The sequence below is a fragment of the Notolabrus celidotus genome, chromosome 1 (assembly GCF_009762535.1).
Source record: "Notolabrus celidotus isolate fNotCel1 chromosome 1, fNotCel1.pri, whole genome shotgun sequence".
Taxonomy (NCBI): domain Eukaryota; kingdom Metazoa; phylum Chordata; class Actinopteri; order Labriformes; family Labridae; genus Notolabrus; species Notolabrus celidotus.
Window position 1 is genome coordinate 11632590 of NC_048272.1, and position 24989 is coordinate 11657578.

The following is a 24989-nucleotide window of genomic DNA, read 5'->3' on the forward strand; positions in this document are numbered from 1 at the left end:
TTGGTCATCCAGTGACACCAGTAGGGCAAAATTGCAATGTGCTCACTTGTCTGGTGTTTCTTTGAGTTGAATTGTTGGATGCTTACGTGTCCTGACCTGTGTTGTACTATTCAAGCTTGTCTGTGTCTGGGGCAGAGCTCATTTTGTCTATCTGCACGGTTGCTACCACAGTGGGACACCGTTAAAACTCTCTGTGCATTGGCCGGGAATCGAACCCGGGCCTCCCGCGTGGCAGGCGAGAATTCTACCACTGAACCACCAATGCTCCATGTTTGCTGCAAAAGTGGGCCGCCGCAGCCGCATGCCACCACCATGAGGTTCACCATGCTCGCTTTGAGTGAAAAATCGCCATGGATTGTCCTCTGTAAATTGTCCACACACTCTGCTGTTCCCCTTGAGGACCAATTGTAATCCCTTTGGTCATCCAGCGTCACCATCAGGGCAAAATTGCAATGCGCTCACTTGTCTGGTGTTTCTTTGAGTTGAATTGTTGGATGCTTATGGCTCCTGACCTCAGTTGTACTATTCAAGTTTGTCTGTGTCTGGGGCAGAGCTCATTTTGTCTATCTGCACGGTTGCTACCACAGTGGGACACCGTTAAAACTCTCTGTGCATTGGCTGGGAATCGAACCCGGGCCTCCCGCGTGGCAGGCGAGAATTCTACCACTGAACCACCAATGCTCCATGTTTGCTGCAAAAGTGGGCCGCCGCAGCCGCATGCCACCACCATGAGGTTCACCATGCTCGCTTTGAGTGAAAAATCGCCATGGATTGTCCTCTGTAAATTGTCCACACACTCTGCTGTTCCCCTTGAGAACCAATTGTAATCCCTTTGGTCATCCAGTGACACCAGTAGGGCAAAATTGCAATGTGCTCACTTGTCTGGTGTTACTTTGAGATGAGCTGTTGGATGCTTATGCGTCCTGACCTGTGTTGTACTATTCAAGTTTGTCTGTGTCTGGGGCAGAGCTCATTTTGTCTATCTGCACGGTTGCTACCACAGTGGGACACCGTTAAAACTCTCTGTGCATTGGCCGGGAATCGAACCCGGGCCTCCCGCGTGGCAGGCGAGAATTCTACCACTGAACCACCAATGCTCCATGTTTGCTGCAAAAGTGGGCCGCCGCAGCCGCATGCCACCACCATGAGGTTCACCATGCTTGAACGCAGCCGCATGCCACCACCATGAGGTTCACCATGCTCGCTTTGAGTGAAAAATCGCCATGGATTGTCCTCTGTAAATTGTCCACACACTCTGCTGTTCCCCTTGAGGACCAATTGTAATGCCTTTGGTTATCTAGTGACACCAGTAGGGCAAAATTGCAATGTGCTCACTTGTCTGGTGTTTCTTTGAGTTGAATTGTTGGATGCTTACGTGTCCTGACCTGTGTTGTACTATTCAAGCTTGTCTGTGTCTGGGGCAGAGCTCATTTTGTCTATCTGCACGGTTGCTACCACAGTGGGACACCGTTAAAACTCTCTGTGCATTGGCCGGGAATCGAACCCGGGCCTCCCGCGTGGCAGGCGAGAATTCTACCACTGAACCACCAATGCTCCATGTTTGCTGCAAAAGTGGGCCGCCGCAGCCGCATGCCACCACCATGAGGTTCACCATGCTCGCTTTGAGTGAAAAATCGCCATGGATTGTCCTCTGTAAATTGTCCACACACTCTGCTGTTCTGCTTGAGGACCAATTGTAATCCCTTTGGTCATCCAGCGTCACCATCAGGGCAAAATTGCAATGCGCTCACTTGTCTGGTGTTTCTTTGAGTTGAATTGTTGGATGCTTACGTGTCCTGACCTGTGTTGTACTATTCAAGCTTGTCTGTGTCTGGGGCAGAGCTCATTTTGTCTATCTGCACGGTTGCTACCACAGTGGGACACCGTTAAAACTCTCTGTGCATTGGCCGGGAATCGAACCCGGGCCTCCCACGTGGCAGGCGAGAATTCTACCACTGAACCACCAATGCTCCATGTTTGCTGCAAAAGTGGGCCGCCGCAGCCGCATGCCACCACCATGAGGTTCACCATGCTCGCTTTGAGTGAAAAATCGCCATGGATTGTCCTCTGTAAATTGTCCACACACTCTGCTGTTCCGCTTGAGGACCAATTGTAATCCCTTTGGTCATCCAGCGTAACCATCAGGGCAAAATTGCAATGCGCTCACTTGTCTGGTGTTTCTTTGAGTTGAATTGTTGGATGCTTACGTGTCCTGACCTGTGTTGTACTATTCAAGCTTGTCTGTGTCTGGGGCAGAGCTCATTTTGTCTATCTGCACGTTTGCTACCACAGTGGGACACCGTTAAAACTCTCTGTGCATTGGCCGGGAATCGAACCCGGGCCTCCCGCGTGGCAGGCGAGAATTCTACCACTGAACCACCAATGCTCCATGTTTGCTGCAAAAGTGGGCCGCCGCAGCCGCATGCCACCACCATGAGGTTCACCATGCTCGCTTTGAGTGAAAAATCGCCATGGATTGTCCTCTGTAAATTGTCCACACACTCTGCTGTTCCGCTTGAGGACCAATTGTAATCCCTTTGGTCATCCAGCGTAACCATCAGGGCAAAATTGCAATGCGCTCACTTGTCTGGTGTTTCTTTGAGTTGAATTGTTGGATGCTTACGTGTCCTGACCTGTGTTGTACTATTCAAGCTTGTCTGTGTCTGGGGCAGAGCTCATTTTGTCTATCTGCACGGTTGCTACCACAGTGGGACACCGTTAAAACTCTCTGTGCATTGGCCGGGAATCGAACCCGGGCCTCCCGCGCGAGCATCGAGAATTGTTTAGCTAAACGGCCCTAAACCGTTTCCCATTCATTCTCTATGGTAGTGCTAAACCACTATGGATGCAATATACTTTTGGCCACTACGACTTAGTGGCGCTGTCCCGAGTTTTCTTTTTTTAGAAATCGCTCAGACTCTAAAGCTGGCTGTCATTCCAAGCGGACTTCGGTGGATACAAGACGCTATCTACTCTCTTCGAATTCTCATCAGGCAGTATTAAATAATCAAAGGTAAGAGACTTTGTTTGGCATAAATGTAAAACTATTGGTTAAATTTATGGACTTATCACTCAAAGTTTTATAGCAGGTAGTATGTATATCTACAGTAATACCGTAGTACTAGCTTGAAGTGACAGGGCTTTCCCGGCTTTTCTCTGTCAGACAATTGATACATATGATACATTATGAATGGACATGGTCATTTTTTGCTATTATGTTTACAGTTTTCATGTACGCTAAACATTACCGAAACTGATTTTGTGTCAATAACTAGAATCGCCCGTTCGGTGACAGATCAGATCTGCTCGTAGTGAAATTAAGCAGTAAGTCATAGATTTAATCATTTAGATAAATATGTAAGAAATACATTATTATACAATCTATCCCAAACCGAATGCATTTGATGTTGTCTTAAACTTATCCATGTTGTTTTAACAAACGTTATCTATTTAATTGTGAAGTAAAGTAAACTTTTATCAGGACCATGGGTGTTACACGAGCTTTCAGAGTAACTACAATATCGAATGTCATTTTTTTTCTACAATTATTTGATAGGAACTCCTCTCCTGCCCCATTTGCCCCTCTCCAAACTCATACACTTTAACGCAGGTGCTTAGGCACACAGTTTTTTTCCACATCTACGGCCCCCCCCCCCCCCCCTCCCCTCTATTCTTGATCACACATTCTGTGCTTTCCCCCTCCTGCTGCTCCCACCCCACCCTCTTACACTTTAGTTCACAGGCAGACTCTCAGATGTACAGAAACACACACACACACACACACACACACACACACACACACACACACACACACACACACACACACACACACACACACACACTTCCTCCCCCTTAGATCCAAGAGTAGGTGAAGATCAGAAAGGTGTGAAAAGCTATTGTCTTCTTGGCCTCCTGAACTTTGTACTGAAGATCTTAGAAGTTTTGAAGCTGTAAAATACTTAATTGGCTAATTCTATTTGAGTGGGATTATAACATGTGATCTGAAATATTCTAATATTTTTTTCCACAAATATCTTCTCACAGTATTTAATTAAAATAAACCTAAAATTCTGTTATTTTCTCATATTAGGCAAAGATGGACAGGAAACTGTTGTTCTTCCCGGGGAAAGTCTGTGTTGTGTTCCGCAAGGGACCACTCGGATTTCTCCTCCAGGAGCCGTCAAAGGAAGCCAGACGAATTAAGGAGGACGCCACTCTGCAGGACAAGTCTGCGCCCATACGGGCTGACCTTGTTCATCAGAATGCTCTGGCTGTGGTCCGTCAGAGAGGAGGGGACGCCTCCGACCGTACAGAGGTGCTGGGAGACTACATCCTGCAGTTTGGGAAGTATAAAGGGAAATCTTTCAGGTGGCTTTTGCAGAACGACATAGGGTACACAATGTATCTTATTAGGAACTTGCAAAAGGAGGAAGCATCAGGTGTCAGTGTGACTGCAGGACATAGCAAGGACAGCCTACAATCCTTTGTCCATTATTCCCTCAGTTTAGCTGAGATCCAGTCTCTCCAAACCTATGAGGCAAGTGGAGGGGGTGATATGGCAGCCTCATTGGAAGATGACCAGCTAGTTGGCTTTGGCACTCGTGCTAAGAGCACCTGGAAGGAGATTTGGGACAGCAGAGCTGATGGCTATGCAACCTTCGTTTTGGGGAAGAGCTGTTGCCCAGGAACACGCATGTTCAAGCTGCAGCTGTACCTACAGAAGAGGCAGCAATCCGCCTCAGCTTCCCCACCCGTCGAACGTCCCTCAAGAGTCCCCAAACCGCTGGGTAAATTAATTCATTTATATTTCTAATCGCTATTTCTGATGACATGTGACTAATACTTTTAACCTATCTAAATTTGGGTAAACTTATTCTTTTTTGTGTCCTGTAATATTTGTCTGGACCACAGTGATGGACGAGGATGAAGAGCTTGAGAGTGCAATGATAAGCATGAAATCCTCTGAACTACAAGTGCAGACCTGTAAGTGCACTTTTATTACATTGACTGATTGTCAAAACTGACAGTGGCAAACTCTGTGTTGTATCTGATATCTGTTATTTCCCATTTTCTGTTTGTAACCAGACACTGTGTCAGCAGCACCCTTACCAGCAGCTGCCATACCAGGAGTGTCCCCAAGAGCAAAGAAAGGTTTTTAAATAATAGGTTTCAGGACTGGAGTACAATTCTTTTACATGATGAATTGCCCCCCAAAACTGAACCTCGACTTAAACTATTTCTCTGTGTGTTGTTTGTGTTCTGGCCATGTTCCGGCTGTGTTCCTTTAATAATACTGTTAGCTGACGTTGTAATAACTGTCCTAAGGACTATGAATTGATCACTGCCACAATGAATTCATGGCAAACACTATGAGGGTAAGTACACATTTTCTTTTCTATGCATGTTGTATTTAAAAACAAATATATATATGCCACATTGCATATATATGCTAACACTTAAATGCATGCTTGTTCATTAAGTCGAAATGCTTCTCCCTGCTTAGACTAGAGAGTAGTGATTAGTGTTGTAAGTTCATTTGGTGTGTCTGTGACAATTTAACATTTAACAACCCAAATTTTGAGAAGCAGGAGAAGTAAGCTTGACTGTTTGAGTTCCTACTAACAAAAACACTTAAATATTTTGTGAATTTTGAAACAACTGATTATTTTGTCTATTCTAGTTCCATCTGCAATGCTGTCCAAACCTCGGCCGAACACTACTCCTGAACTGCAGGCATCACAGGTTGAAGGTAAAAATACTGTAATACTGTTCATGTATCAGAATCAGAATCTAAACTAGCCTAATTAGCTAGGTATCTTTACACATATACACATACAAGGAATTTGGCTCCAGTACACTACGTTGTTTATGTACAAACAATAAAGTCATTTGTACAAGCCTACATAAGACAAGAGATTGATGTTGGATAAGAAGGATAATAATATAATGTGGTTTATTGTAAAATAATCACATAACATAATCAAATGTGTTTATTGCAATTTCATAAAATTAATGATGAGCTTATTAACTTTCCTGTTGCTGCATCAGCCTCATCAGGTGTGAAAAGGAAGACACCTGTGCCCCTTCCACCAGAGCTGGCATTCCTAGTGAAGGAGACTGCTGGTGCCACAAAACCGTTGAGTTCTGAGTCAACTCCAGGTAAAGGATGTTTCCATTTTTGTGTAGGAATGACGTTCATATATGCTTAATGCACAGCTGACTTAACTGAGTATAACTTTCACAATATCTTTATATCTCGTCATCATGTCTTTATGTTTATAGCCTGTACAAATGCATAACAGAAAGACTGCACTCCTTTTTCAGAACCCAGACCAAGTGCTGCTTGCACCGCTTCACAAAATGAAGTCAGACTTGAGGACAGTGCTGAAGATGGTAAGAACGTAGAGAATGTAAACATTTCCTCCATTTTTCTGACTCCTGACACTAACATGTTGTGTTAATTCTGCTTTAAACTATGCAACCTTTAATAATTATCTGAACCAAAATAATAATTTGTGTTCTATTGTCTTTTTTTTAATCCTAGTTCCCTCAGCTCACCCCCCTGTTCCTGCTCCTGTTCCTGTTCCTGTGTCTGTGCCTGTGCCTGTGCATGACCATGACCATGACCATGACATGAGCAGCTGGAGCTGTTCTCATCACCAGAAGCTCTGGATGAGGACAGAGCTTCAGGATCTCGGGCTGTGGCCTGGGTCTTGTCCAGTGCGTAATCCGGGGAACACAATTTCATTGTGGCGTCTTCCTCCACAACCTGAGCTCATAGATTCCGTGGCTGAGCTCCCATCCCCCAACTTCTTTCAGCTCCACCCATTTTTTATTTGGAAACCTGAGAGTGCAATCATGGTCAGATTGAGGAACAATTACATCCTGCCCTGTCTCCATGGCTGTCCTCATCCACAGGTGGTCTCTGCAGGGGTGGGCAGGCCTCGGGTGATTGTTGGCACCAGCGGCCAATATTACATCCTCTCCTCACGACTCTGCTGCAAGGACTGTCGAAAGACCTGGTTTGCCGACAGTCCGCGATGGCTTGAGAAACTCCCCAAGCGCTTCACCAACCTTTTGCCTGCATTCCTGACTTACAAGAAGGCCATCTGTAAGTCTGTTATGGATGAGCTGAGGTGCTCTGGCAAGTCACCAACAGATATGGCCAACCAGGTGAATGAGCTCATGCACCTCAAGTATGAGCGAGCTCACCTGGCATACCTTCAAGCCATAGAGAGTGTCAGAGATGCTGAGGCTGGAGTGTATGGCCAGAGGAGCATCGGGCAGTTTCTGAGAAAAGAAAACCAGCCACGCGCTTTTGGGTCATATGACAAGCAAGATGGCTGGGGTGGAGTCTCTGTGTCCGGTTTCTACCTGACTGACTGCCTGCTGGAGGAGTTCAAACGTCAAGAGCCAGCTATGTCCAGGCTCCTCCAGGGAACATTTGGGCATGTTTTCCGGTCCGACCACACCAGAAAAGTGGCAAGGAAGGTGACCTTAGCCTCTGGGGTCATGTCCAGTTATGCTGTGATGAATGAGCACTGGCTCATCGCATCCTGGGTGATGGTTCAGTCTGAGACTGAGAGGTCCTTGGAGCCAATGTACCAGGGGATGGCCAAGAGGTACAGCAATGCTGGAGTGGAAAAGGCAGGCTACCACTGGATGGACAGGTGAGCGCAGCCATCTTCTGTTTTCAATCTCATTCAAACTGACAATGTTTTCTGTAATTAACAAAAATTATTTATTTATTTTTAATTCAATTCAGTTTCTTCAATGTTTTTTTTTTTAATTCTGCTGTGTCTTTGTGCCTTACATTAGGGATTGCTGTGCTGCCTTTAAAATCCCAGACAGCATCCTTGGAGAACATCTTAACTGGGATGCCTGGAAGACTACCCCGTCCATTGTTGCTGGAGCGACCTCTGGAAGACAGTTGAACACCTGTGCCTCAAGATCGCATTATAATGAGAACATTGTTGTGAAACTGGACTTGTTTCACTGTCTGAGGCGCTTTTCACGGGAGTGCACCTCTGAGCATCACCCTCTGTACAGCACTTTCTGTAAGCTCCTCTCTGCTGCCTTCTCTGTTGTGGATCAGGAAGACCTGAAGAGGCTCCAGGATGCTTATAGGTTCTGTGGTATTCATCCAGCCAATCCCACCAAACAGCACATACGGGAGCACTGCAGGATTAAAATACCCCATCCAACAGAGCTGCTGGACAGAGTGGAGAGAGTCCTGAGTCACTTTCACCTGGCGACGGACCCTAACAATGTCCCACTCTTTAAGCCATCCATGCTGAAGAGATGGCGAATTCAGAGAGTGCACATTCTCCGTGGGTGCCTCAGTGACCCTGAACTCTCCGAGGGCATAATGTACAGGTACCGAGGAACTCTGCAGTTGAACCACGTACCTGGTGAAGGTGCCAAAGTCCCGATTTGGATCCCTGTCAGAGGTACATCACAGCAGGAGGGATACCATTTCCACCAGGCTCACTGGGTCACTGGCACTCATGTCTCCCCTGAATTGTTCCAGGCCCAGGGTATGACAGGGGTAGCACGATGGAACTACCAGCGGCTGGTGGACCTTAAACAGCCAGGTGTCATCCTCCCTGCTGTCTTTGACCCAGCTTTAATGTGCGAGTTAAACGCTGCTTCCATGAGAGTGACAGGGCAGGAGAAGTATGCTGCATTTCTCCTCTCCGACAGGGACACTGGAGAGAGGTTTGGCCTTCAGTACAGAGAGCCAGGCTGCCGTCCAGTCCCACTGGACTGGGACAAACACAGGACTCTGAAGAGAGATGAGCCTGCCGCTCTTATGCCTCCGCCCCCCCGGCAGACACCTGCTGCTCCTGCTGAAGATAAAGCTCCAGACGTGGCACCCTCCTCCAGTTTGACACTGCCCTCTGGCGTGCCATCCCCTGGACCAGCACCATCCATCGGCCATCCACTCTCTGCTGGTGCGCTGCTAAAGCAGGAGATGCCACCAGAAGAAGTCCTGGATCCTTCAGCAGCAACGGGTATGTCAGAATCAGAAATAATTTATTATCCCTGCAGGAAATTCGGACATTACAGTTGCTCATCATTATATTGTACTGTAATAACATGATCAACTGAGGAACTATTATTGCTTTATGTGTTCCAGAAATCTCACATGCCCTGCCGCTGCCTTTGAGTTCCTCACCAAGGAGTGCCCGCACTGGACCCATAAAAACTGGCGGAAGAGTTTTTGTGTTGGACCACACACGCTGGACAGCACCCATGAAAGCTGCTATTGACAGTTTGCTGCAGAAGCACCATGGAGAGAAGGACCGCCTGAAGCTTGTGGATCAAGAATACGCTGACATGGTCCATCAGTCAGCCACAGATCCAAACAGCTTGCTCCACCCCACAACCAGGCTGCACATATCTCACTATGTGAAGCACCTGGCAAAACTCCTGAACACCAGTTCCTCCTTGAACACAAGTCAGGAAAAACTTCTGGACACTCAGCAGCTGTGGCACTCTTTAACAGAGGGGAGTGACACTACTTGTGTTCCTGTGGTCACCATGGAGGCAGCTGTTGTCACGCCCCCTACACCTGCCCTGTCCACACCTCTAACCCAAGACTCCCTTGAGAAAATTGTGGAGGGCATCTTGGAAAAGCAGCAGCAGCAGCAACAACAGCCCCAGCCAGAGCAGAAGAGAAAGCAGACAAAGACGTGTCTTGCCTGTGGACAGCCCAAGTCTCGATATGGGACGGATGGATCCTCCATCCACTTTTTTTACCAACAGGGGCCTGTGCGCTATTTCTACTGCTCTAAGAAGGTGCATCAGAGTTATGCTGCTGAGGGACTTTCTGATGCCAAGATGCCCTTTGAGCAGTTTGTCCACACAGATTTCTTCCAGAGGGAGTTGGAGGAAACCAAAAAACGTGTGGAAGAGAAGGTGGAAAAAAAGAAGGAAGCGACCAGACACCCATCCAGCCGGCCGCCTCTGTAGGTTCTGTCACCTGGAACTGAAACAGGGGCCGAACAGCCCACACATCCATTCGGGCTTCCCAGGAGTGGCAGGAAAATATATTTACTGCCCCTCTAAAGTGTACTCTTTGTACCGCAATGAGGGAATGGCCAGAGAGATGAGCTGGAAAGAGTTTTGTGCGTCTCCTTTCTATGAGGCCGAGCGACAAAGATTGGTGGAGGAAAGAAAAAAGCATTAAACTCTTCAGAGTTTGTGTATAATTATTGTTTTGTGTTCTGTGTAAATGAAAATTAATTTTTGAATAGATGTTTGTATATATGTAAATATGAAAGTGTTTATGTGTAAATATTGAAATTGGACAGCTTTTATATCTCTGTGTTTAAGACAGTGGTTCCCAAACCTTTTCTGCTGGGGCCCCCTCCTGGCAGATGGAAATATTATCAAGCCCCCTTACCCCTGACCCTACACATCAACACATAAACATACTGTATCCATGGACTGCAAAATGAACGTTCAAATTTTAAAATGTAACAACAGTCATTGCTTTAAACTGATTTTTTAAATCTGACTTCCTGAATATATCTTTTTTTAATGAAAATCTGCTTTTAAGATTTTTACTTTCAGTCCTGCAATAGTGTTAAATGATTAGTGTGTGCTTTGTCTTGTGTTACAGATCTGCTTAAGTCTGGGGTGCAGCTGCCTCTCTTAAGTTCATTTTAAATGTTCACCTTTGATCTGTACCTTGTCTTGGTTGAGGCAAGTGCAGTAAAAACTCTCAGACAGGTAGCATGTGGCAAAGTAAGGAGTGTGGCTATATTTTCTAACCACCATTGTAAAGCTAAAGCTGAGGGCAAGATATGACTTCTTGTCTTTGTTTTAAAAGTTGTGATGTCTGCTGTAGTTTAATTGTCTGCTATAGATTAATTGTCACCCTGGCATTTACCTGGAAGTTCTGCAACACAATTTGCCATTCTTTTCTGGCAATGCAAAACAATGTGCATTGCTTTTATTTAGGCTTGATGCCTTCCACTGTCATAACCATGGGCCCCACTTTGGGAATCAATGGTTTAAGAGGATCTTAAAGTAACATTGTAGTCATAACTGTCACTAAAGGTCCTGATAATACTTTGTATCTTATAACATCCTACTTCCCTTTTTCCTATACCTCACTTCTTCCCCTGCACTGCATTCCATTCAGATGTCCCCTCTTTATAAGTGTGTTGATAGTAGTTTATAGGAGTTTCTTCTGTTGTGAAACAATGTTAAAAAATTTAAAGATCTGAATATTATAACTTGCTTATCAATAAAACTATTTTCATGAATCAAATTGAAACTTATTGTCTTTTTTTACTGCTTGGAATCAAAATAACAAAGCTTCTTTTCAACTTAAATGTATCATTTATATACTAAACCTTCTGTCTCAAATGCTTTATCAGGTCTGAATAAAAAAGGTTCACCAGCATGGACATTTCAATGTGGTTTCAAACTTTTATATTACTTTTTCAAAGGTGTGCATGATTTCATCTGTATATTAAAACAAGTAAATCAACGATATTTTCATATCTTAGTAAACGTTGGTAAATAAGGTCTTTAAACTAAAATGATTCATACATCAAGTCCAGGTACTTCACGCTCAATAAACAAGTTAACAACAAACAATCATAGCCTAAATCTACAATCATAGCCTAAATCTCATCTTATCTCAGATGTCTCAGTGGGGATTCGAACCCACACTGAGTAAGCATCCGAACACCTTGGATTAAAAAAAATAGACACTTTAATACACTTAAATCCTATTGGCTTATCTTCTGTTACAGCTATTCGCAACCGGCCCCCGCGTGGCAGGCGAGAATTCTACCACTGAACCACCAATGCTCCATGTTTGCTGCAAAAGTGGGCCGCCGCAGCCGCATGCCACCACCATGAGGTTCACCATGCTTGAACGCAGCCGCATGCCACCACCATGAGGTTCACCATGCTCGCTTTGAGTGAAAAATCGCCATGGATTGTCCTCTGTAAATTGTCCACACACTCTGCTGTTCCGCTTGAGGACCAATTGTAATCCCTTTGGTCATCCAGCGTAACCATCAGGGCAAAATTGCAATGCGCTCACTTGTCTGGTGTTTCTTTGAGTTGAATTGTTGGATGCTTACGTTTCCTGACCTGTGTTGTACTATTCAAGCTTGTCTGTGTCTGGGGCAGAGCTCATTTTGTCTATCTGCACGGTTGCTACCACAGTGGGACACCGTTAAAACTCTCTGTGCATTGGCCGGGAATCGAACCCGGGCCTCCCACGTGGCAGGCGAGAATTCTACCACTGAACCACCAATGCTCCATGTTTGCTGCAAAAGTGGGCCGCCGCAGCCGCATGCCACCACCATGAGGTTCACCATGCTCGCTTTGAGTGAAAAATCGCCATGGATTGTCCTCTGTAAATTGTCCACACACTCTGCTGTTCCCCTTGAGGACCAATTGTAATCCCTTTGGTCATCCAGCGTCACCATCAGGGCAAAATTGCAATGCGCTCACTTGTCTGGTGTTTCTTTGAGTTGAATTGTTGGATGCTTATGGCTCCTGACCTCAGTTGTACTATTCAAGTTTGTCTGTGTCTGGGGCAGAGCTCATTTTGTCTATCTGCACGGTTGCTACCACAGTGGGACACCGTTAAAACTCTCTGTGCATTGGCCGGGAATCGAACCCGGGCCTCCCGCGTGGCAGGCGAGAATTCTACCACTGAACCACCAATGCTCCATGTTTGCTGCAAAAGTGGGCCGCCGCAGCCGCATGCCACCACCATGAGGTTCACCATGCTCGCTTTGAGTGAAAAATCGCCATGGATTGTCCTCTGTAAATTGTCCACACACTCTGCTGTTCCCCTTGAGAACCAATTGTAATCCCTTTGGTCATCCAGTGACACCAGTAGGGCAAAATTGCAATGTGCTCACTTGTCTGGTGTTACTTTGAGTTGAGCTGTTGGATGCTTATGCGTCCTGACCTGTGTTGTACTATTCAAGTTTGTCTGTGTCTGGGGCAGAGCTCATTTTGTCTATCTGCACGGTTGCTACCACAGTGGGACACCGTTAAAACTCTCTGTGCATTGGCCGGGAATCGAACCCAGGTGGCAGGCGAGAATTCTACCACTGAACCACCAATGCTCCATGTTTGCTGCAAAAGTGGGCCGCCGCAGCCGCATGCCACCACCATGAGGTTCACCATGCTCGCTTTGAGTGAAAAATCGCCATGGATTGTCCTCTGTAAATTGTCCACACACTCTGCTGTTCCGCTTGAGGACCAATTGTAATCCCTTTGGTCATCCAGCGTAACCATCAGGGCAAAATTGCAATGCGCTCACTTGTCTGGTGTTTCTTTGAGTTGAATTGTTGGATGCTTACGTGTCCTGACCTGTGTTGTACTATTCAAGCTTGTCTGTGTCTGGGGCAGAGCTCATTTTGTCTATCTGCACGTTTGCTACCACAGTGGGACACCGTTAAAACTCTCTGTGCATTGGCCGGGAATCGAACCCGGGCCTCCCGCGTGGCAGGCGGGAATTCTACCACTGAACCACCAATGCTCCATGTTTGCTGCAAAAGTGGGCCGCCGCAGCCGCATGCCACCACCATGAGGTTCACCATGCTTGAACGCAGCCGCATGCCACCACCATGAGGTTCACCATGCTCGCTTTGAGTGAAAAATCGCCATGGATTGTCCTCTGTAAATTGTCCACACACTCTGCTGTTCCCCTTGAGGACCAATTGTAATCCCTTTGGTCATCCAGTGACACCAGTAGGGCAAAATTGCAATGTGCTCACTTGTCTGGTGTTTCTTTGAGTTGAATTGTTGGATGCTTACGTGTCCTGACCTGTGTTGTACTATTCAAGCTTGTCTGTGTCTGGGGCAGAGCTCATTTTGTCTATCTGCACGGTTGCTACCACAGTGGGACACCGTTAAAACTCTCTGTGCATTGGCCGGGAATCGAACCCGGGCCTCCCGCGTGGCAGGCGAGAATTCTACCACTGAACCACCAATGCTCCATGTTTGCTGCAAAAGTGGGCCGCCGCAGCCGCATGCCACCACCATGAGGTTCACCATGCTCGCTTTGAGTGAAAAATCGCCATGGATTGTCCTCTGTAAATTGTCCACACACTCTGCTGTTCCCCTTGAGGACCAATTGTAATCCCTTTGGTCATCCAGCGTCACCATCAGGGCAAAATTGCAATGCGCTCACTTGTCTGGTGTTTCTTTGAGTTGAATTGTTGGATGCTTATGGCTCCTGACCTCAGTTGTACTATTCAAGTTTGTCTGTGTCTGGGGCAGAGCTCATTTTGTCTATCTGCACGGTTGCTACCACAGTGGGACACCGTTAAAACTCTCTGTGCATTGGCTGGGAATCGAACCCGGGCCTCCCGCGTGGCAGGCGAGAATTCTACCACTGAACCACCAATGCTCCATGTTTGCTGCAAAAGTGGGCCGCCGCAGCCGCATGCCACCACCATGAGGTTCACCATGCTCGCTTTGAGTGAAAAATCGCCATGGATTGTCCTCTGTAAATTGTCCACACACTCTGCTGTTCCCCTTGAGAACCAATTGTAATCCCTTTGGTCATCCAGTGACACCAGTAGGGCAAAATTGCAATGTGCTCACTTGTCTGGTGTTACTTTGAGATGAGCTGTTGGATGCTTATGCGTCCTGACCTGTGTTGTACTATTCAAGTTTGTCTGTGTCTGGGGCAGAGCTCATTTTGTCTATCTGCACGGTTGCTACCACAGTGGGACACCGTTAAAACTCTCTGTGCATTGGCCGGGAATCGAACCCGGGCCTCCCGCGTGGCAGGCGAGAATTCTACCACTGAACCACCAATGCTCCATGTTTGCTGCAAAAGTGGGCCGCCGCAGCCGCATGCCACCACCATGAGGTTCACCATGCTTGAACGCAGCCGCATGCCACCACCATGAGGTTCACCATGCTCGCTTTGAGTGAAAAATCGCCATGGATTGTCCTCTGTAAATTGTCCACACACTCTGCTGTTCCCCTTGAGGACCAATTGTAATGCCTTTGGTTATCTAGTGACACCAGTAGGGCAAAATTGCAATGTGCTCACTTGTCTGGTGTTTCTTTGAGTTGAATTGTTGGATGCTTACGTGTCCTGACCTGTGTTGTACTATTCAAGCTTGTCTGTGTCTGGGGCAGAGCTCATTTTGTCTATCTGCACGGTTGCTACCACAGTGGGACACCGTTAAAACTCTCTGTGCATTGGCCGGGAATCGAACCCGGGCCTCCCGCGTGGCAGGCGAGAATTCTACCACTGAACCACCAATGCTCCATGTTTGCTGCAAAAGTGGGCCGCCGCAGCCGCATGCCACCACCATGAGGTTCACCATGCTCGCTTTGAGTGAAAAATCGCCATGGATTGTCCTCTGTAAATTGTCCACACACTCTGCTGTTCTGCTTGAGGACCAATTGTAATCCCTTTGGTCATCCAGCGTAACCATCAGGGCAAAATTGCAATGCGCTCACTTGTCTGGTGTTTCTTTGAGTTGAATTGTTGGATGCTTACGTGTCCTGACCTGTGTTGTACTATTCAAGCTTGTCTGTGTCTGGGGCAGAGCTCATTTTGTCTATCTGCACGGTTGCTACCACAGTGGGACACCGTTAAAACTCTCTGTGCATTGGCCGGGAATCGAACCCGGGCCTCCCACGTGGCAGGCGAGAATTCTACCACTGAACCACCAATGCTCCATGTTTGCTGCAAAAGTGGGCCGCCGCAGCCGCATGCCACCACCATGAGGTTCACCATGCTCGCTTTGAGTGAAAAATCGCCATGGATTGTCCTCTGTAAATTGTCCACACACTCTGCTGTTCCGCTTGAGGACCAATTGTAATCCCTTTGGTCATCCAGCGTAACCATCAGGGCAAAATTGCAATGCGCTCACTTGTCTGGTGTTTCTTTGAGTTGAATTGTTGGATGCTTACGTGTCCTGACCTGTGTTGTACTATTCAAGCTTGTCTGTGTCTGGGGCAGAGCTCATTTTGTCTATCTGCACGTTTGCTACCACAGTGGGACACCGTTAAAACTCTCTGTGCATTGGCCGGGAATCGAACCCGGGCCTCCCGCGTGGCAGGCGAGAATTCTACCACTGAACCACCAATGCTCCATGTTTGCTGCAAAAGTGGGCCGCCGCAGCCGCATGCCACCACCATGAGGTTCACCATGCTCGCTTTGAGTGAAAAATCGCCATGGATTGTCCTCTGTAAATTGTCCACACACTCTGCTGTTCTGCTTGAGGACCAATTGTAATCCCTTTGGTCATCCAGCGTAACCATCAGGGCAAAATTGCAATGCGCTCACTTGTCTGGTGTTTCTTTGAGTTGAATTGTTGGATGCTTACGTGTCCTGACCTGTGTTGTACTATTCAAGCTTGTCTGTGTCTGGGGCAGAGCTCATTTTGTCTATCTGCACGGTTGCTACCACAGTGGGACACCGTTAAAACTCTCTGTGCATTGGCCGGGAATCGAACCCGGGCCTCCCGCGTGGCAGGCGAGAATTCTACCACTGAACCACCAATGCTCCATGTTTGCTGCAAAAGTGGGCCGCCGCAGCCGCATGCCACCACCATGAGGTTCACCATGCTCGCTTTGAGTGAAAAATCGCCATGGATTGTCCTCTGTAAATTGTCCACACACTCTGCTGTTCCGCTTGAGGACCAATTGTAATCCCTTTGGTCATCCAGCGTAACCATCAGGGCAAAATTGCAATGCGCTCACTTGTCTGGTGTTTCTTTGAGTTGAATTGTTGGATGCTTACGTGTCCTGACCTGTGTTGTACTATTCAAGCTTGTCTGTGTCTGGGGCAGAGCTCATTTTGTCTATCTGCACGTTTGCTACCACAGTGGGACACCGTTAAAACTCTCTGTGCATTGGCCGGGAATCGAACCCGGGCCTCCCGCGTGGCAGGCGAGAATTCTACCACTGAACCACCAATGCTCCATGTTTGCTGCAAAAGTGGGCCGCCGCAGCCGCATGCCACCACCATGAGGTTCACCATGCTCGCTTTGAGTGAAAAATCGCCATGGATTGTCCTCTGTAAATTGTCCACACACTCTGCTGTTCCGCTTGAGGACCAATTGTAATCCCTTTGGTCATCCAGCGTAACCATCAGGGCAAAATTGCAATGCGCTCACTTGTCTGGTGTTTCTTTGAGTTGAATTGTTGGATGCTTACGTGTCCTGACCTGTGTTGTACTATTCAAGCTTGTCTGTGTCTGGGGCAGAGCTCATTTTGTCTATCTGCACGTTTGCTACCACAGTGGGACACCGTTAAAACTCTCTGTGCATTGGCCGGGAATCGAACCCGGGCCTCCCGCGTGGCAGGCGAGAATTCTACCACTGAACCACCAATGCTCCATGTTTGCTGCAAAAGTGGGCCGCCGCAGCCGCATGCCACCACCATGAGGTTCACCATGCTTGAACGCAGCCGCATGCCACCACCATGAGGTTCACCATGCTCGCTTTGAGTGAAAAATCGCCATGGATTGTCCTCTGTAAATTGTCCACACACTCTGCTGTTCCCCTTGAGGACCAATTGTAATCCCTTTGGTCATCCAGTGACACCAGTAGGGCAAAATTGCAATGTGCTCACTTGTCTGGTGTTTCTTTGAGTTGAATTGTTGGATGCTTACGTGTCCTGACCTGTGTTGTACTATTCAAGCTTGTCTGTGTCTGGGGCAGAGCTCATTTTGTCTATCTGCACGGTTGCTACCACAGTGGGACACCGTTAAAACTCTCTGTGCATTGGCCGGGAATCGAACCCGGGCCTCCCACGTGGCAGGCGAGAATTCTACCACTGAACCACCAATGCTCCATGTTTGCTGCAAAAGTGGGCCGCCGCAGCCGCATGCCACCACCATGAGGTTCACCATGCTCGCTTTGAGTGAAAAATCGCCATGGATTGTCCTCTGTAAATTGTCCACACACTCTGCTGTTCCGCTTGAGGACCAATTGTAATCCCTTTGGTCATCCAGCGTAACCATCAGGGCAAAATTGCAATGCGCTCACTTGTCTGGTGTTTCTTTGAGTTGAATTGTTGGATGCTTACGTGTCCTGACCTGTGTTGTACTATTCAAGCTTGTCTGTGTCTGGGGCAGAGCTCATTTTGTCTATCTGCACGTTTGCTACCACAGTGGGACACCGTTAAAACTCTCTGTGCATTGGCCGGGAATCGAACCCGGGCCTCCCGCGTGGCAGGCGAGAATTCTACCACTGAACCACCAATGCTCCATGTTTGCTGCAAAAGTGGGCCGCCGCAGCCGCATGCCACCACCATGAGGTTCACCATGCTCGCTTTGAGTGAAAAATCGCCATGGATTGTCCTCTGTAAATTTTCCACACACTCTGCTGTTCTGCTTGAGGACCAATTGTAATCCCTTTGGTCATCCAGCGTAACCATCAGGGCAAAATTGCAATGCGCTCACTTGTCTGGTGTTTCTTTGAGTTGAATTGTTGGATGCTTACGTGTCCTGACCTGTGTTGTACTATTCAAGCTTGTCTGTGTCTGGGGCAGAGCTCATTTTGTCTATCTGCACGGTTGCTACCACAGTGGGACACCGTTAAAACTCTCTGTGCATTGGCCGGGAATCGAACCCGGGCCTCCCACGTGGCAGGCGAGAATTCTACCACTGAACCACCAATGCTCCATGTTTGCTGCAAAAGTGGGCCGCCGCAGCCGCATGCCACCACCATGAGGTTCACCATGCTCGCTTTGAGTGAAAAATCGCCATGGATTGTCCTCTGTAAATTGTCCACACACTCTGCTGTTCCGCTTGAGGACCAATTGTAATCCCTTTGGTCATCCAGCGTAACCATCAGGGCAAAATTGCAATGCGCTCACTTGTCTGGTGTTTCTTTGAGTTGAATTGTTGGATGCTTACGTGTCCTGACCTGTGTTGTACTATTCAAGCTTGTCTGTGTCTGGGGCAGAGCTCATTTTGTCTATCTGCACGTTTGCTACCACAGTGGGACACCGTTAAAACTCTCTGTGCATTGGCCGGGAATCGAACCCGGGCCTCCCGCGTGGCAGGCGAGAATTCTACCACTGAACCACCAATGCTCCATGTTTGCTGCAAAAGTGGGCCGCCGCAGCCGCATGCCACCACCATGAGGTTCACCATGCTCGCTTTGAGTGAAAAATCGCCATGGATTGTCCTCTGTAAATTGTCCACACACTCTGCTGTTCCGCTTGAGGACCAATTGTAATCCCTTTGGTCATCCAGCGTAACCATCAGGGCAAAATTGCAATGCGCTCACTTGTCTGGTGTTTCTTTGAGTTGAATTGTTGGATGCTTACGTGTCCTGACCTGTGTTGTACTATTCAAGCTTGTCTGTGTCTGGGGCAGAGCTCATTTTGTCTATCTGCACGTTTGCTACCACAGTGGGACACCGTTAAAACTCTCTGTGCATTGGCCGGGAATCGAACCCGGGCCTCCCGCGTGGCAGGCGAGAATTCTACCACTGAACCACCAATGCTCCATGTTTGCTGCAAAAGTGGGCCGCCGCAGCCGCATGCCACCACCATGAGGTTCACCATGCTTGAACGCAGCCGCATGCCACCACCATGAGGTTCACCATGCTCGCTTTGAGTGAAAAATCGCCATGGATTGTCCTCTGTAAATTGTCCACACACTCTGCTGTTCCCCTTGAGGACCAATTGTAATCCCTTTGGTCATCCAGTGACACCAGTAGGGCAAAATTGCAATGTGCTCACTTGTCTGGTGTTTCTTTGAGTTGAATTGTTGGATGCTTACGTGTCCTGACCTGTGTTGTACTATTCAAGCTTGTCTGTGTCTGGGGCAGAGCTCATTTTGTCTATCTGCACGGTTGCTACCACAGTGGGACACCGTTAAAACTCTCTGTGCATTGGCCGGGAATCGAACCCGGGCCTCCCACGTGGCAGGCGAGAATTCTACCACTGAACCACCAATGCTCCATGTTTGCTGCAAAAGTGGGCCGCCGCAGCCGCATGCCACCACCATGAGGTTCACCATGCTCGCTTTGAGTGAAAAATCGCCATGGATTGTCCTCTGTAAATTGTCCACACACTCTGCTGTTCCGCTTGAGGACCAATTGTAATCCCTTTGGTCATCCAGCGTAACCATCAGGGCAAAATTGCAATGCGCTCACTTGTCTGGTGTTTCTTTGAGTTGAATTGTTGGATGCTTACGTGTCCTGACCTGTGTTGTACTATTCAAGCTTGTCTGTGTCTGGGGCAGAGCTCATTTTGTCTATCTGCACGTTTGCTACCACAGTGGGACACCGTTAAAACTCTCTGTGCATTGGCCGGGAATCGAACCCGGGCCTCCCGCGTGGCAGGCGAGAATTCTACCACTGAACCACCAATGCTCCATGTTTGCTGCAAAAGTGGGCCGCCGCAGCCGCATGCCACCACCATGAGGTTCACCATGCTCGCTTTGAGTGAAAAATCGCCATGGATTGTCCTCTGTAAATTGTCCACACACTCTGCTGTTCCGCTTGAGGACCAATTGTAATCCCTTTGGTCATCCAGCGTAACCATCAGGGCAAAATTGCAATGCGCTCACTTGTCTGGTGTTTCTTTGAGTTGAATTGTTGGATGCTTACGTGTCCTGACCTGTGTTGTACTATTCAAGCTTGTCTGTGTCTGGGGCAGAGCTCATTTTGTCTATCTGCACGTTTGCTACCACAGTGGGACACCGTTAAAACTCTCTGTGCATTGGCCGGGAATCGAACCCGGGCCTCCCGCGTGGCAGGCGAGAATTCTACCACTGAACCACCAATGCTCCATGTTTGCTGCAAAAGTGGGCCGCCGCAGCCGCATGCCACCACCATGAGGTTCACCATGCTTGAACGCAGCCGCATGCCACCACCATGAGGTTCACCATGCTCGCTTTGAGTGAAAAATCGCCATGGATTGTCCTCTGTAAATTGTCCACACACTCTGCTGTTCCCCTTGAGGACCAATTGTAATCCCTTTGGTCATCCAGTGACACCAGTAGGGCAAAATTGCAATGTGCTCACTTGTCTGGTGTTTCTTTGAGTTGAATTGTTGGATGCTTACGTGTCCTGACCTGTGTTGTACTATTCAAGCTTGTCTGTGTCTGGGGCAGAGCTCATTTTGTCTATCTGCACGGTTGCTACCACAGTGGGACACCGTTAAAACTCTCTGTGCATTGGCCGGGAATCGAACCCGGGCCTCCCACGTGGCAGGCGAGAATTCTACCACTGAACCACCAATGCTCCATGTTTGCTGCAAAAGTGGGCCGCCGCAGCCGCATGCCACCACCATGAGGTTCACCATGCTCGCTTTGAGTGAAAAATCGCCATGGATTGTCCTCTGTAAATTGTCCACACACTCTGCTGTTCCCCTTGAGAACCAATTGTAATCCCTTTGGTCATCCAGTGACGCCAGTAGGGCAAAATTGCAATGTGCTCACTTGTCTGGTGTTACTTTGAGATGAGCTGTTGGATGCTTATGCGTCCTGACCTGTGTTGTACTATTCAAGTTTGTCTGTGTCTGGGGCAGAGCTCATTTTGTCTATCTGCACGGTTGCTACCACAGTGGGACACCGTTAAAACTCTCTGTGCATTGGCCGGGAATCGAACCCGGGCCTCCCGCGTGGCAGGCGAGAATTCTACCACTGAACCACCAATGCTCCATGTTTGCTGCAAAAGTGGGCCGCCGCAGCCGCATGCCACCACCATGAGGTTCACCATGCTTGAACGCAGCCGCATGCCACCACCATGAGGTTCACCATGCTCGCTTTGAGTGAAAAATCGCCATGGATTGTCCTCTGTAAATTGTCCACACACTCTGCTGTTCCCCTTGAGGACCAATTGTAATCCCTTTGGTCATCCAGTGACACCAGTAGGGCAAAATTGCAATGTGCTCACTTGTCTGGTGTTTCTTTGAGTTGAATTGTTGGATGCTTACGTGTCCTGACCTGTGTTGTACTATTCAAGCTTGTCTGTGTCTGGGGCAGAGCTCATTTTGTCTATCTGCACGGTTGCTACCACAGTGGGACACCGTTAAAACTCTCTGTGCATTGGCCGGGAATCGAACCCGGGCCTCCCGCGTGGCAGGCGAGAATTCTACCACTGAACCACCAATGCTCCATGTTTGCTGCAAAAGTGGGCCGCCGCAGCCGCATGCCACCACCATGAGGTTCACCATGCTCGCTTTGAGTGAAAAATCGCCATGGATTGTCCTCTGTAAATTGTCCACACACTCTGCTGTTCCCCTTGAGGACCAATTGTAATCCCTTTGGTCATCCAGCGTCACCATCAGGGCAAAATTGCAATGCGCTCACTTGTCTGGTGTTTCTTTGAGTTGAATTGTTGGATGCTTATGGCTCCTGACCTCAGTTGTACTATTCAAGTTTGTCTGTGTCTGGGGCAGAGCTCATTTTGTCTATCTGCACGGTTGCTACCACAGTGGGACACCGTTAAAACTCTCTGTGCATTGGCTGGGAATCGAACCCGGGCCTCCCGCGTGGCAGGCGAGAATTCTACCACTGAACCACCAATGCTCCATGTTTGCTGCAAAAGTGGGCCGCCGCAGCCGCATGCCACCACCATGAGGTTCACCATGCTCGCTTTGAGTGAAAAATCGCCATGGATTGTCCTCTGTAAATTGTCCACACACTCTGCTGTTCCCCTTGAGAACCAATTGTAATCCCTTTGGTCATCCAGTGACACCAGTAGGGCAAAATTGCAATGTGCTCACTTGTCTGGTGTTACTTTGAGATGAGCTGTTGGATGCTTATGCGTCCTGACCTGTGTTGTACTATTCAAGTTTGTCTGTGTCTGGGGCAGAGCTCATTTTGTCTATCTGCACGGTTGCTACCACAGTGGGACACCGTTAAAACTCTCTGTGCATTGGCCGGGAATCGAACCCGGGCCTCCCGCGTGGCAGGCGAGAATTCTACCACTGAACCACCAATGCTCCATGTTTGCTGCAAAAGTGGGCCGCCGCAGCCGCATGCCACCACCATGAGGTTCACCATGCTTGAACGCAGCCGCATGCCACCACCATGAGGTTCACCATGCTCGCTTTGAGTGAAAAATCGCCATGGATTGTCCTCTGTAAATTGTCCACACACTCTGCTGTTCCCCTTGAGGACCAATTGTAATGCCTTTGGTTATCTAGTGACACCAGTAGGGCAAAATTGCAATGTGCTCACTTGTCTGGTGTTTCTTTGAGTTGAATTGTTGGATGCTTACGTGTCCTGACCTGTGTTGTACTATTCAAGCTTGTCTGTGTCTGGGGCAGAGCTCATTTTGTCTATCTGCACGGTTGCTACCACAGTGGGACACCGTTAAAACTCTCTGTGCATTGGCCGGGAATCGAACCCGGGCCTCCCGCGTGGCAGGCGAGAATTCTACCACTGAACCACCAATGCTCCATGTTTGCTGCAAAAGTGGGCCGCCGCAGCCGCATGCCACCACCATGAGGTTCACCATGCTCGCTTTGAGTGAAAAATCGCCATGGATTGTCCTCTGTAAATTGTCCACACACTCTGCTGTTCTGCTTGAGGACCAATTGTAATCCCTTTGGTCATCCAGCGTAACCATCAGGGCAAAATTGCAATGCGCTCACTTGTCTGGTGTTTCTTTGAGTTGAATTGTTGGATGCTTACGTGTCCTGACCTGTGTTGTACTATTCAAGCTTGTCTGTGTCTGGGGCAGAGCTCATTTTGTCTATCTGCACGGTTGCTACCACAGTGGGACACCGTTAAAACTCTCTGTGCATTGGCCGGGAATCGAACCCGGGCCTCCCACGTGGCAGGCGAGAATTCTACCACTGAACCACCAATGCTCCATGTTTGCTGCAAAAGTGGGCCGCCGCAGCCGCATGCCACCACCATGAGGTTCACCATGCTCGCTTTGAGTGAAAAATCGCCATGGATTGTCCTCTGTAAATTGTCCACACACTCTGCTGTTCCGCTTGAGGACCAATTGTAATCCCTTTGGTCATCCAGCGTAACCATCAGGGCAAAATTGCAATGCGCTCACTTGTCTGGTGTTTCTTTGAGTTGAATTGTTGGATGCTTACGTGTCCTGACCTGTGTTGTACTATTCAAGCTTGTCTGTGTCTGGGGCAGAGCTCATTTTGTCTATCTGCACGTTTGCTACCACAGTGGGACACCGTTAAAACTCTCTGTGCATTGGCCGGGAATCGAACCCGGGCCTCCCGCGTGGCAGGCGAGAATTCTACCACTGAACCACCAATGCTCCATGTTTGCTGCAAAAGTGGGCCGCCGCAGCCGCATGCCACCACCATGAGGTTCACCATGCTCGCTTTGAGTGAAAAATCGCCATGGATTGTCCTCTGTAAATTGTCCACACACTCTGCTGTTCCGCTTGAGGACCAATTGTAATCCCTTTGGTCATCCAGCGTAACCATCAGGGCAAAATTGCAATGCGCTCACTTGTCTGGTGTTTCTTTGAGTTGAATTGTTGGATGCTTACGTGTCCTGACCTGTGTTGTACTATTCAAGCTTGTCTGTGTCTGGGGCAGAGCTCATTTTGTCTATCTGCACGTTTGCTACCACAGTGGGACACCGTTAAAACTCTCTGTGCATTGGCCGGGAATCGAACCCGGGCCTCCCGCGTGGCAGGCGAGAATTCTACCACTGAACCACCAATGCTCCATGTTTGCTGCAAAAGTGGGCCGCCGCAGCCGCATGCCACCACCATGAGGTTCACCATGCTTGAACGCAGCCGCATGCCACCACCATGAGGTTCACCATGCTCGCTTTGAGTGAAAAATCGCCATGGATTGTCCTCTGTAAATTGTCCACACACTCTGCTGTTCCGCTTGAGGACCAATTGTAATCCCTTTGGTCATCCAGCGTAACCATCAGGGCAAAATTGCAATGCGCTCACTTGTCTGGTGTTTCTTTGAGTTGAATTGTTGGATGCTTACGTGTCCTGACCTGTGTTGTACTATTCAAGCTTGTCTGTGTCTGGGGCAGAGCTCATTTTGTCTATCTGCACGGTTGCTACCAC

General features: G+C 48.3%; 2 protein-coding genes and 25 non-coding genes across 27 annotated transcripts; 2 read left to right on the top strand and 25 right to left on the bottom strand.

Annotated features, from left to right (window-relative positions):
* Nucleotides 1-194: 194 nt before the first annotated feature.
* On the bottom strand, nucleotides 195-265 carry trnag-gcc. The gene has a single exon. It is a non-coding gene; the product is annotated as a tRNA-Gly (tRNA).
* A 761-nt stretch (nucleotides 266-1026) lies between these two features.
* trnag-gcc lies at nucleotides 1027-1097 on the bottom strand. The gene has a single exon. It is a non-coding gene; the product is annotated as a tRNA-Gly (tRNA).
* A 386-nt stretch (nucleotides 1098-1483) lies between these two features.
* On the bottom strand, nucleotides 1484-1554 carry trnag-gcc. Its single transcript has one exon. It is a non-coding gene; the product is annotated as a tRNA-Gly (tRNA).
* A 345-nt stretch (nucleotides 1555-1899) lies between these two features.
* trnag-gcc lies at nucleotides 1900-1970 on the bottom strand. Its single transcript has one exon. It is a non-coding gene; the product is annotated as a tRNA-Gly (tRNA).
* A 345-nt stretch (nucleotides 1971-2315) lies between these two features.
* On the bottom strand, nucleotides 2316-2386 carry trnag-gcc. Its single transcript has one exon. It is a non-coding gene; the product is annotated as a tRNA-Gly (tRNA).
* A 376-nt stretch (nucleotides 2387-2762) lies between these two features.
* On the top strand, nucleotides 2763-5159 carry LOC117815916. Its single transcript, XM_034687941.1, has 4 exons — nucleotides 2763-3013; nucleotides 4091-4787; nucleotides 4912-4983; nucleotides 5086-5159. The coding sequence occupies exons 2-4, from the start codon at nucleotides 4097-4099 to the stop codon at nucleotides 5157-5159; spliced, it is 837 nt and encodes a 278-aa protein (XP_034543832.1). The 5' UTR covers nucleotides 2763-3013; nucleotides 4091-4096.
* On the top strand, nucleotides 4922-9975 carry LOC117815960. The gene is made up of 8 exons (XM_034687982.1): nucleotides 4922-4983; nucleotides 5086-5375; nucleotides 5681-5749; nucleotides 6049-6159; nucleotides 6325-6393; nucleotides 6545-7670; nucleotides 7819-9014; nucleotides 9140-9975. Exons 3-8 carry the CDS (start codon nucleotides 5692-5694, stop codon nucleotides 9973-9975), a joined length of 3396 nt encoding a protein of 1131 aa, XP_034543873.1. The 5' UTR covers nucleotides 4922-4983; nucleotides 5086-5375; nucleotides 5681-5691.
* A 2656-nt stretch (nucleotides 9976-12631) lies between these two features.
* trnag-gcc lies at nucleotides 12632-12702 on the bottom strand. The gene has a single exon. It is a non-coding gene; the product is annotated as a tRNA-Gly (tRNA).
* Nucleotides 12703-13454: 752 nt separating this feature from the next.
* Nucleotides 13455-13525, bottom strand: trnag-gcc. Its single transcript has one exon. It is a non-coding gene; the product is annotated as a tRNA-Gly (tRNA).
* A 386-nt stretch (nucleotides 13526-13911) lies between these two features.
* On the bottom strand, nucleotides 13912-13982 carry trnag-gcc. Its single transcript has one exon. It is a non-coding gene; the product is annotated as a tRNA-Gly (tRNA).
* A 761-nt stretch (nucleotides 13983-14743) lies between these two features.
* On the bottom strand, nucleotides 14744-14814 carry trnag-gcc. The gene has a single exon. It is a non-coding gene; the product is annotated as a tRNA-Gly (tRNA).
* Nucleotides 14815-15200: 386 nt separating this feature from the next.
* trnag-gcc lies at nucleotides 15201-15271 on the bottom strand. The gene has a single exon. It is a non-coding gene; the product is annotated as a tRNA-Gly (tRNA).
* A 761-nt stretch (nucleotides 15272-16032) lies between these two features.
* Nucleotides 16033-16103, bottom strand: trnag-gcc. The gene has a single exon. It is a non-coding gene; the product is annotated as a tRNA-Gly (tRNA).
* Nucleotides 16104-16448: 345 nt separating this feature from the next.
* Nucleotides 16449-16519, bottom strand: trnag-gcc. The gene has a single exon. It is a non-coding gene; the product is annotated as a tRNA-Gly (tRNA).
* Nucleotides 16520-16864: 345 nt separating this feature from the next.
* trnag-gcc lies at nucleotides 16865-16935 on the bottom strand. The gene has a single exon. It is a non-coding gene; the product is annotated as a tRNA-Gly (tRNA).
* Nucleotides 16936-17280: 345 nt separating this feature from the next.
* Nucleotides 17281-17351, bottom strand: trnag-gcc. Its single transcript has one exon. It is a non-coding gene; the product is annotated as a tRNA-Gly (tRNA).
* An 802-nt stretch (nucleotides 17352-18153) lies between these two features.
* trnag-gcc lies at nucleotides 18154-18224 on the bottom strand. Its single transcript has one exon. It is a non-coding gene; the product is annotated as a tRNA-Gly (tRNA).
* Nucleotides 18225-18985: 761 nt separating this feature from the next.
* On the bottom strand, nucleotides 18986-19056 carry trnag-gcc. The gene has a single exon. It is a non-coding gene; the product is annotated as a tRNA-Gly (tRNA).
* Nucleotides 19057-19401: 345 nt separating this feature from the next.
* Nucleotides 19402-19472, bottom strand: trnag-gcc. The gene has a single exon. It is a non-coding gene; the product is annotated as a tRNA-Gly (tRNA).
* An 802-nt stretch (nucleotides 19473-20274) lies between these two features.
* On the bottom strand, nucleotides 20275-20345 carry trnag-gcc. Its single transcript has one exon. It is a non-coding gene; the product is annotated as a tRNA-Gly (tRNA).
* Nucleotides 20346-20690: 345 nt separating this feature from the next.
* trnag-gcc lies at nucleotides 20691-20761 on the bottom strand. The gene has a single exon. It is a non-coding gene; the product is annotated as a tRNA-Gly (tRNA).
* Nucleotides 20762-21563: 802 nt separating this feature from the next.
* Nucleotides 21564-21634, bottom strand: trnag-gcc. Its single transcript has one exon. It is a non-coding gene; the product is annotated as a tRNA-Gly (tRNA).
* A 386-nt stretch (nucleotides 21635-22020) lies between these two features.
* trnag-gcc lies at nucleotides 22021-22091 on the bottom strand. The gene has a single exon. It is a non-coding gene; the product is annotated as a tRNA-Gly (tRNA).
* A 761-nt stretch (nucleotides 22092-22852) lies between these two features.
* On the bottom strand, nucleotides 22853-22923 carry trnag-gcc. Its single transcript has one exon. It is a non-coding gene; the product is annotated as a tRNA-Gly (tRNA).
* Nucleotides 22924-23309: 386 nt separating this feature from the next.
* Nucleotides 23310-23380, bottom strand: trnag-gcc. Its single transcript has one exon. It is a non-coding gene; the product is annotated as a tRNA-Gly (tRNA).
* Nucleotides 23381-24141: 761 nt separating this feature from the next.
* On the bottom strand, nucleotides 24142-24212 carry trnag-gcc. Its single transcript has one exon. It is a non-coding gene; the product is annotated as a tRNA-Gly (tRNA).
* A 345-nt stretch (nucleotides 24213-24557) lies between these two features.
* Nucleotides 24558-24628, bottom strand: trnag-gcc. The gene has a single exon. It is a non-coding gene; the product is annotated as a tRNA-Gly (tRNA).
* Between the last annotated feature and the right edge of the window lie 361 nt (nucleotides 24629-24989).

Coding starts and splice junctions, on each gene's coding strand:
- LOC117815960 (XM_034687982.1), top strand. CDS start 5,692: ATGCTGTCCAAACCTCGGCCGAACACTACTCCTGAACTGCAGGCATCA. Junction 6,160..6,324: donor GAGTTCTGAGTCAACTCCAG/GTAAAGGATGTT, acceptor CTCCTTTTTCAG/AACCCAGACCAAGTGCTGCT. Junction 9,015..9,139: donor GGATCCTTCAGCAGCAACGG/GTATGTCAGAAT, acceptor TATGTGTTCCAG/AAATCTCACATGCCCTGCCG.
- LOC117815916 (XM_034687941.1), top strand. CDS start 4,097: ATGGACAGGAAACTGTTGTTCTTCCCGGGGAAAGTCTGTGTTGTGTTC. Junction 4,788..4,911: donor AAGAGTCCCCAAACCGCTGG/GTAAATTAATTC, acceptor TCTGGACCACAG/TGATGGACGAGGATGAAGAG. Junction 4,984..5,085: donor TGAACTACAAGTGCAGACCT/GTAAGTGCACTT, acceptor GTTTGTAACCAG/ACACTGTGTCAGCAGCACCC.